The 10,000-nt window shown below is 36.9% G+C and overlaps 1 protein-coding gene across 1 annotated transcript in view; it reads right to left on the reverse strand.

Annotated features, from left to right (window-relative positions):
- LOC140940188 (intraflagellar transport protein 56-like) overlaps window positions 1–10,000 on the reverse strand; it is a 16,951-nt gene that overhangs the window by 6,228 nt on the left and 723 nt on the right. The window contains exons 2-17 of the mRNA XM_073389101.1: window positions 8,710–8,856; window positions 7,818–7,910; window positions 6,596–6,710; window positions 5,687–5,736; window positions 5,290–5,352; window positions 5,038–5,120; window positions 4,602–4,671; window positions 4,057–4,094; window positions 3,883–3,946; window positions 3,527–3,601; window positions 2,757–2,837; window positions 2,282–2,303; window positions 1,835–1,890; window positions 1,527–1,580; window positions 852–915; window positions 424–512 (exon numbers count right to left, since the gene is read on the reverse strand). Coding sequence (XP_073245202.1) covers window positions 424–512; window positions 852–915; window positions 1,527–1,580; window positions 1,835–1,890; window positions 2,282–2,303; window positions 2,757–2,837; window positions 3,527–3,601; window positions 3,883–3,946; window positions 4,057–4,094; window positions 4,602–4,671; window positions 5,038–5,120; window positions 5,290–5,352; window positions 5,687–5,736; window positions 6,596–6,710; window positions 7,818–7,910; window positions 8,710–8,856 — 1,164 coding nt within the window. The remainder of the gene's footprint in view (window positions 1–423; window positions 513–851; window positions 916–1,526; window positions 1,581–1,834; window positions 1,891–2,281; window positions 2,304–2,756; window positions 2,838–3,526; window positions 3,602–3,882; window positions 3,947–4,056; window positions 4,095–4,601; window positions 4,672–5,037; window positions 5,121–5,289; window positions 5,353–5,686; window positions 5,737–6,595; window positions 6,711–7,817; window positions 7,911–8,709; window positions 8,857–10,000) is intronic.

Here is a 10,000-nt window from a genome sequence, read left to right on the forward strand (position 1 = left end):
GGAACCGTGTATTAGCCAACTTCTATGACGTATTTGCACGGTATTTATAATTGACGATGACTTATTAAATAGGCCATTTTCAAGTTCCAAAAACTCTCACTTTAAAAAGGAGCTTAAGTGCAAAACCTTTCAAGTGAAAATGAGTTTTGTGTGCATGAAAATGAAAAGTAGTTTTCATATCAGTAGCCTCGCACTCAGCCTCGGTTTGATACAGAGGCTTGAGGCAACTCGGAAATGGCCCATTGAATTGAGTTCGGCGCGACGGCAGCACGACGTTCATAAATCGAACTTTGCTCTCTACAGGGCTTTATCGATACAAATATCTACTCCAAAACACTTGGTGCCGACGACATTATTACCATCAACGTATATAAGCCTCTAAAAAGACGCGTCTGTGGAAAGGAATTGCTGTTTTAATCTCACCTTAATGGAATTCAGATAAATGAGAACGTCTTCAAACTGTTTTAAGAGGAAAAAACAGGATGCCATACACTGCCTCCCCGGAATAGTATCTAAGATAAGTAGAAAATAAATTAAGTTACATCATTGTCCGATAATGTAGTACGCTGTACAGTACAGGAGTTACGAAAAATTAACAGGTTTTAGGACGACGTCTTAACATTACAACTCGCCCCAGTAATTTCTAATGCCCGCAAAATAGGCGCACGAGAAATTTTAGAGCGCAAATAAGAACAGCAGCACTGACCGCGAGGGAGGAAGACGCGCGTGTGTGCTCCTCTCTCGCGCGCATCACTTAACAAAAAGTTCGAATTCCGGGCATTGTGGAAAATAAACAAGCAGACGATGTGGTTTTCGCGCAACTCACCCGGTTATATTGTGTACAAACTCACCACATTCACTTGCTGATCCACCTACAAGCTGAAAGTACTGCTGAGCTATCTTTAAATGTTCTCTCTAAAAGACGGAAAGGTGAAAGCAACGTTAAAACAATGCTCTCCATAAGTAATCAATTCAATCAAGGACAGATTTTTCATAGTTACAATTCCCTTATATATTGAATTTTTTGGATGAATGTAAACATAAAAGCAATTTTGAATATCATCAGTTCTTTGACCAAAGAAAAAAGAAAGAAGAAAAACGAAAAGAAAAACTGAAGACTTGCATTGCGAAACAAAAAAGCTGTCTCTCTTTTTGACCGTAAATTCAAGGTTGCATGCCACGTCCACAAGATCATTCACCACAGGCTCTTTCGCAATATCAAAGTTGTTGGAAACTAGGCAAATTTTCAAAATTAGCATCTTTTCGTAGAACCTAGTTGTCAACCAAAGCTCCGAACGCCGGATACCACATGGCCCATTCTAGAATTCCTCAAATCTCTCTCGCGCGCTTAAGTCCCGCGATATGTTTGGAACATTATTAATAACAATTTAACATCTGTTTTTTGCACATGCAATCATGTGCAATACCAATCTTAAATCAAACGTCCTAGCTTGACCAGGTTAGCAAAAAGTTTCTGAAAACAAGTCAGAGTCAAACCACTCTAAGTTTTCAAAATACTGACGTACCGAGCCCTGTTCCTGTCCTAAGGCAGCATTGACCACGCCCTTAAGGATGTACTCCTGCAAGGCACAAAATTACAGTGTAAGTATAATATACAGTTTTCCACAGATACTGATAGGGTATGATAAATAATATTATGTTGTACTTGAAATCCTTTCACAGGTTATATCTGACTTCTCAATCTAGTTTGATTCAGAATTTCCTTTATTTTTCCAGCTCTAATCTAGTGGTTTTGCTTCCACGGTATATCTCAAGCTACTGTTTTTGCAATGACAGAAAAATCAAAAACCTAGTCCAATGGTACGTAGGTTACCTGTGGAGTTGTAGGTTCTAGATCTTTGATCAGATTATATGCTTCCACAACATCATCTGGAAAGCAAATGGACAGTAAAACTTTGATAATATTGTTATCTCATACAATTCCCAAGCAGTTATAAAAGTTGTTATCTTCATCCAAATGTTTGGGGCTGGTTATTAAAAAAGTCAGAGTGAACAAAATGGTGCTCTCGGCCATTTTCATTTTGGCCAACCCTCACATCTAAGCTTTGTTTACTGTTAACAGTGTCAAGAAGGCATAATGGAAGACTAAAAAACATATAACTACTAAGAATAGACCATTCAGAAACAAATCTAGAGGTTTGTCAACTGCCGTAAAGTTCAGACCAAGTTAGACTCTGTTCAAATAACCAGCCCTCAGATTTAATAAAAAAATGAATCCAATAGTAAATAATGTGAAATTAAATTTCAATATCTCCATTACCTTGCCTTAAGTAATAGATAACCTGTAAACAAAAAAAATAGTTTAGAAGTAGAAGTTATGGGTGATTAACAACTGATCTTGAAAACAAAATCTTGTATTTAAGCTAGGAGTAACATAATTGCCATTAATCGCTTTAAATTCTAAATTTTTTTTCTGACTTAAACTCTCGAAGATGGCAAAAAATTGTTTCAGCTAGATTAAAGAGAAATGTGATGGCTTTAAAAGCAAGAATGCGAAAGTGTGACCTCTTCCATGTAAAAAAATAGGGATTACACAAGAAACCTGACGAAAGGCACCAGATTAAGATAGCATTCTCACAACAGTGGAGAGGATTAAAAAATCAAGCATTTTTACACATCAACAAAGGTACTATACAAAGGATTCTAAAAAAATAAAATTACATTTGATTCAGTAATTTAGAAACAAAGAGTTTCTCAGCCAGCCTCTGATAGAAAGGAGACACATGTACACTTACCAGATTCAAACGAGCTTCTGGAATGACGTCAACCAATGGTGGTAAAACTTGCAAGGCTCCCTCTCCACCCCTGAAGACAACCTGTCAAAGACATGTGTTAGCATATGTTAGGACTGGAGGGAGGGAAAATTATAGAAGATAGAGAACTAGGGGGAGCAAGGGTGATGTAGTGGTGAGAGCACTCGCTTCCCACCAACGTAGCCCCGATTCAAATCCTGGCGTCAACCCCATATGTTAGTTGAGTTTGTTGTTGATTCTCTCCTTTGCACCAAGAGGTTTTTCTCTGGGTACTCTGGTTTTTCCCTCTCCTTAAAAACCAACCCTTCCAAATTCCAATTCGATCTGGAACACAGGGACACATTTAAATGAGTTCATTAGAACTCCTACAATGTAAGTTTCATCTTCACGGGGATAAACAATTTTTTTTTTAACAATTTAGTTTTACACAGTAACTCACCATGATCAAAAAGGGTTAGGCTTATAAATACAGCTGAGCACATACAACTACACAAAGTTCAAACCAGTATTTCTGATATATAGTAATAAATATTCCACCACCTGTCAATTAATACAAGAACAGTTTTTCTTTAGAAACAAAGTACATGAATACCAGCAAATGTCTACATTTCCAAACCAAACAAAATAATAAGGATTACATAAGAGACAACTTCAACTTGTGTCAAAAAAAACAATTACCAGTAGGGTACACAGGTCTAAACTTTGAAAGCATCAAGCAATGAACAATAAGTTACAAACTGAGCCATTCTTACCAGATTGTGTTTAATAAGATCATTTGCAAAGCTGAATGATGGACTTGCTGTCTCCTGAAGGGTCTTAAGTTCAGCCTGAGAAGAAAAATAAAATGGACTGCAGATTATGTGGATTCAATGCAGCAAGTACATAATTTTGTAAGTACCATGCAGGGAGTTTAACACAAAGAGCTCTTCCTTTTAGTAACAGCACACTGTACATCCATGGGGATATGATACAATTTCTGGAAAATTAAAGTAGCTAAAATTATCTCAGACAAAATCAGGCCTTTGACTTCAATAATGGTATATGCTCTGTGAAATAAGTTCTTGTAACATTTAAGTGTTGGTTATGTATGGAAAATACAAAGCCTCACCTCTGCAGCTTTTCCATTGTACAGTCTAAAGTGATTACAGGCCTTTAAGTTTACAGCAATTGCACTATATAAAAGAGGAGAGATGCATTTAAATATCAAACTAGTTTGATTTGTATTTATATTTGAGTATTTTAATCTATTAATAAATACTGCTGTCAATTTTCTTGGCATTACCTGTCAGGATAGTGTTGTAAATACACTGCTAAGACTTCCTAAAAGCAAAAAAATTAATACATTGATAAAAATTATACTGTAGAGTCATTTTAAGCACCTTAACAGTAACTTTTTTGTTCTTGTTTTAATGGGGGTAGGGTTGGTGAAGGGCACGTGCTAGAACAGTAAACAATACAATAAAAATTAATGACACATCATGTCATGCACAATAGAGTGATTTAACAACAGAACGGGAACACAGGCGACAAAAAAAAAGGCGTGTGGAAAGGGCTGGATGCGACTTCTGGTGCCCAATTTGCCCCTCTCCCATTATAGTCAAGAGGGCTTTTTTATTTGCACACATCATCTTAACTGCCATCCCATTGTTTTTTTGCTAAACCTGCCTAATGTCCAAGGAAGGAAACGTAACTCTGCAGAGGGCTTTTAAGAAAAAACTTCTTAAAACTATTTTTTACTTTCTTTTTCCAGTGTCAAGGATAAATTCATAAAAAAAGGATGGGCTCCCTACAATGTATTGTTTTCATAGAACACAGTCCCTTACTTACCTGGGATACATCATAGTAATCCAGCTTGTAGTAACACAGAGCAACATAAACATTTAGAGCCAGGTAATCTCTGCAGATCAAAAAAATGTGATCACAAAATTGTTAAATGCAAAATCTCATTTACATATTCTGAAACACCATTATTTGTGAAAATTAATATGTGAGTTGGTGTTTGATAATTTTTACAGCAGCTGTAGCTAAGATCCAGGGTTGATTGGCCAGATCAATATTTGAAATTATGGATGGATTTCATATATTTGAACTAAACCCTGACCTCTGCGATGCCAGTGCAGCACTCCACACCGATATCACAGCAGTCAGGGTTCCAACTGCAATGATCTTCTCTTCATTTAATAGATGATTTGTTTGTTCATGACAATAATATGTCAGCAGAATCAATAGTAAAATAAAATAGAACTCATAATAATTTGGATACCTGTTGTCAAGCAGAATTCTCTTGTAAATATCAATAGCCTCTTGATAGTGACTCCTGAGATAGTGGATTGAAGCCAGACTCAACTAGAAAAACCACCCAACACAGGTGTAAAGGAAAGCAACATTAATAATAGGTTGGAAAAATTTATTCCAAGTGCTAATAAATCAACCAACGTGTACATGTAATGAGTGCAAAATCTCAAGCCTCAGTTTTAAAATGTTCAATCATTTTAAAGACTTTTGCCATTCCTACCTGATCCTCAATAATATCTTGCAATGCCTGATGGTGGCCCATGAGTCTCTTCTCATCATTAAACTAGTGAATTTAAGAACAGAAGATGATTTAAATGTTCCAAAAATATATACATTGTATACCAATGCTAAATAATTAATACTGATGTTTGAAAAATTAAACAATTTAATTTATAAAGGCAGAATTCTCTATCAAATCACAAATTCAACAATGCCACAAAATAGCACAAATATTATTTTACATTTACTACAGAACCCTAAAATTGTGTACTCTCACTGGCGGTACATGATATCGCATATAACATGGAAGTTTAAATTGCATATTAAACTGTTTTAACAAACATGTTAGCGGGAAAGGAGGGTGGCTGGCCCCAATGCACCTCCTTGATTATTGTTACCTTATGAGAGAGGTGAAATAGCAGTCGGTTTTGAAGTCTGCTCTTTGGACCTGTTGTAAATAAAAATTCAAATCACCACAAACTACGGTTCCAAGATTTTGAGAGTGGATAAAATGTTTCCAAGTCCCAAATTTTGTGTTATTTATTTTATGGGTATAATTTGTCACCCCTAACAGGTGCACATGCATGTCTCCAAAAAAGTCCCATCCAGTAATCCAGGACAAATAGACTTTCTTGTTGGGCAAGTAATAGAGAGGAGAAGTCATTACGTCATGTTGCCATGGTAGCAAAATTTCTGGATGACAACAAACCGAAAAGGTGAATTTGCACCATTTCAAACTTCACTGATCTAATAAATAATTATTATATATACCGGTAATTCAATTTCACTTCATTTGTCAAATGTTGGCGAAATTTTCTGAGGTTGAATAAGAAAGGACCGTATCAAAGTGTAGAAAAAGACAATGGAAATTTTTGTGTTGTGTTCACCAACACCATAAAGCGGTCGCATGAAATAAGGAATTTTCATACCGCAGTCGTGCAACGTTGGCTAAGAAATGTACAAAATAGCTCTATACACGTGCAAATGTGATGTTTTGTTATGTAAACCTATTGCTTTTTTGATGTTTTTGTTGCCTTCGCTGTCATTGTTGCTTAAGCTTCCTATTGTTGTGATCCAGAAATTTTGCTACCGCGGTAACATGACTTCACACTTCTCCTTTCAGTTTGTGAAGCTTACTTGCCCAATGGGTGAGGGTCCAGGCAAATCATCCTGTCATAAAATCATTAACTAAGACAAGCAAGAAATGGCCCTGGACAAGTGAAAAGTGATAGCTGCTTTCACAAAGGACAAGCTGAAATTGAAGTTTTTCTTTCGAGCCCTGACATGTAAATGTGCTCAACACCTACCTTTCTCGGCAACTTCATCACCCTCTTTGTACATTCCAAGAAAGAAGTAGCAACAAGCCAAATTCACCCAAACATCTGGATGACAAGCTTCACTTTTTGTCAGTGCCAAGTATTCCTGACAGGCAACAACAATAATCATTTCAATCAGGGATATTACAAAAATATTACGTTGTTCAGTGACAGGGATATAAAATAGTGAAAAAAAATATTTGCTCACTTTCAGTCACTGTGATTCAATTATTTGTAACCAAGAGGATACATGTAGTGCATTATGCTGTTATACAGTGTAATCTTTTATGTGATACTGTATATCATAAATTTTTTTATTGTTATGTTCACAAAGAAAATGCCAGCCAATAGTCCAGTTTCAAATTAAAAATTACCGCTGAATACAAACATTAACGACACATTCATACAGGGTTAGCCTCAAGGTAAAGTAAAATATTCAGAAATTCTGGCAAGTAAGTGTCTGAAATTTGAATATACACAATAGACAGAGTAATAAACAGGTCTTTTTCTCGTTGGAATTTGTGAATATATTACTTCAGATGGAGGCTAAGGCTGTAAAAAATGCGTCTTCACTTCTTTAATTCAGCGGTCATAGCGAACTCGAAAATGGACTATTCCAGCTAAGTTCAGAAACTTTGGTGACTGCAAGATGAAAGTGAGTTTTGATGGCTGTAGCACGAACAGCGCATAAATATTAGGTAGTTTAGCACTATAGCGTAGTAATGTTTATGATCTTTTTCACAATGGTAATGTTCTAATTTATGACCTGGCACAAAAATACTAGTCACTGGAAGAAAGAGATTATAGAAACCCTGATTACACAAGCATTGAGTATGAAATGACTAAATGGTCAATGAATGAAAACACAATAACATGACAGCACTGTCATCCAAGGTGATTGGAGAACTGTGAAAAGATGCTGAAATGAAGTTACTTCAGGCCTATAACTAGACAATGTATCTCACTGAATTATAAGGCAAAAAGAGTGTGCCTAATATTTAACATATAAATAAGCTCATTAGCTTGGAATTGAAAGGTCAAAGATTAGAGTGCAGGCACACATACATTGTATGTGTACCTGTACATGTACATGTACTGTTCAGATCAGTAAACAAACAATAACTGAAATCATTTCATTCAAACATCCCCTCCCTTTTTTTGTTATTTCTATAAAAAAACCCTCTAATTATAATATAGACTTTTTTTCCAGTACCTCCATTGCTTTTTTATAGTCTCCCAAATGGAAAGCGGTGTATGCAATCCAAAGATTTGTCTCCTCACTGGCCTTCCCAGAGTTTCTGTTAAACTAAAGCACAAAATACACAATAACTTTAATTCAGCTGCATGCTGTTGTTCAGTCAAGTCCATCGTAAAAATAATGGTGTTACTTTGCTTTGTTTTGTGTATCAACATGTTTTTTAGGGTGAATTTAAGACAAAGGAAAATAAATGATGCAGAACCATGAATAAAACTGATTCATAATAATAAATAATACTTTTTTATTAATAAAAAAAACACACACAAATTTATGGCAAAAAGTATGCGTTTCAAGCGGTTTTAAGTAATTTTAAGGGGGACCTTTGTATTCCGCATGGGGGGGGGGGGGGGGGATAGAAAGGTAGAAAACAAAGACCCTGGTCAAATTCATTGATAATCAAAGATCTTGTTGTCTCTTACACATTTCTTGTGTCTAGAAGCCATTTCGAGCTCATATCAAGTGATTTTGAGGGGAGTCTTCATTTTCTACATTTTTTTTTGGGGGGGGGGGAGGGAGAGGTTGTAGCAAACGAACACCCAGGTCAAATTCATTGATAACTGAAGATCTTGTCTTTCACACATTTTTCAGGTCTATAAGCCATTTCAGGCTGTTTTTGAGTGATTTTGAAGGGGTCTTCCTTTTCTACAAAGTCCCAGGTCAATTCATTGGTAATTGAAGATCATGTTGTTTCTTACACACCTCAGGTCAAGAAAGCAGTTTCTAGCTATTTATGAGCGATTTTGAGGGTAGTCTTCATTCTTGGGTCTTAGGTCTAAAGATTTCATGATTTTTCTATCCACCCGAGGAGAGACGGCTGTATTCTCAGGTTAACATCAATAAAGCTTACTTCCAGTAAAGTGATAGCTCCAGTGAAATCTCTCATCTGCAAGAATTCTTCCGTTTTGGGTAACTTTCGTTTCTTTTTCGAATCCTTGGCAGATGACACAGTATTTCCAGAGCCTGGCCCCACGGCCGGCTTGGTCCTTGAAAGCATCTGCAAAAATTTGGGTTAAAGATTATTGTACTGTTTATATACATTTACAGCAGCTGTGTAAAATCGCGGCTTCATTTCGGTAGTTTCGAAAACGAAGACCGAAGCACGAAGCACCCAAATCTTGAAAACGAAGCACCCAAATCTCGAAAACAAAGCACCCAAAACTCGAAAACGAAGCACCCTAGATCGAAAACGAAGACCCCAAAATCTCGAAAACGAAGCACCCAAAACTAGAAACCACTGTAGGCTGTACGTCTTGCATGACGCAATCTGAATCAGGTGGAGGCAGCGGATGCGTCCGCACCTCTAAAGGTCCACAAAATCCATCCCAAGGTTTTATAAAAGCCTGCCAACTGTTTAACTGAACGTTTCTAGATGGGATATAATGCATTAATTTTATTATTGGTCGCGCTATACTTGATACATCTTACCTTAATATGCGTTTTTTCGGTATGCATGTTTATGTAGACTTCAAAACTGTCTGTCAGCAGATTTTGGCGTATTCAAGTACGCGTGAGCAGTAACACAAAAGGTCTGAAACGAGGCTGAAAACGGAGTGTGAGGCTCGCACGTATTACTCTTACGCCACACTTTACCGACTTCTTTACTGATTTTGAGAAAAAAAACCGACTGTTTTGCAGTCTACCATATTGGATATTTACGACACTGCGTGATCAGATCAGATCAGATCCAGGCAGAATTTGTTCGAGGGTAATAGCCTGGGATCAGGCTCTATGGTGGGGAACAGGAGAATTTCAAAATAAAAGGAGCGAATAAAAAAACGAGAGTTAAGCTCCTGAGAAGGCGGCCAGTGGGGCGAAGCCTGGAGATATGCTTTTTATGCCACCGATCCACCCTTAACTACACTAATTTGCAAATGGCCTTTAACGAGGAATGGAATAGAAAACGCTCATCATTTTGTACGTAGATACTTGCTGTAATTCCCGATCCCATCCACACAAGAATCAGTACAACTATACTACCGACATTCTGCATTTTTATTTTTGGCAAAATGGAACTGGAAGCTCCCTATTTCTGAAGCCCACCACAGACGCCAAAAGCTGTGCATAATTTTCCTTTCTTGACCCTTTTAAAAACAACAGTAACAAAAACAGTAACAGCAAGTTTTCGAGTTTTGGGTGCT

This window comes from Porites lutea, chromosome 6, assembly GCF_958299795.1.
Source record: "Porites lutea chromosome 6, jaPorLute2.1, whole genome shotgun sequence".
NCBI classification, from domain to species: Eukaryota; Metazoa; Cnidaria; class Anthozoa; order Scleractinia; family Poritidae; genus Porites; species Porites lutea.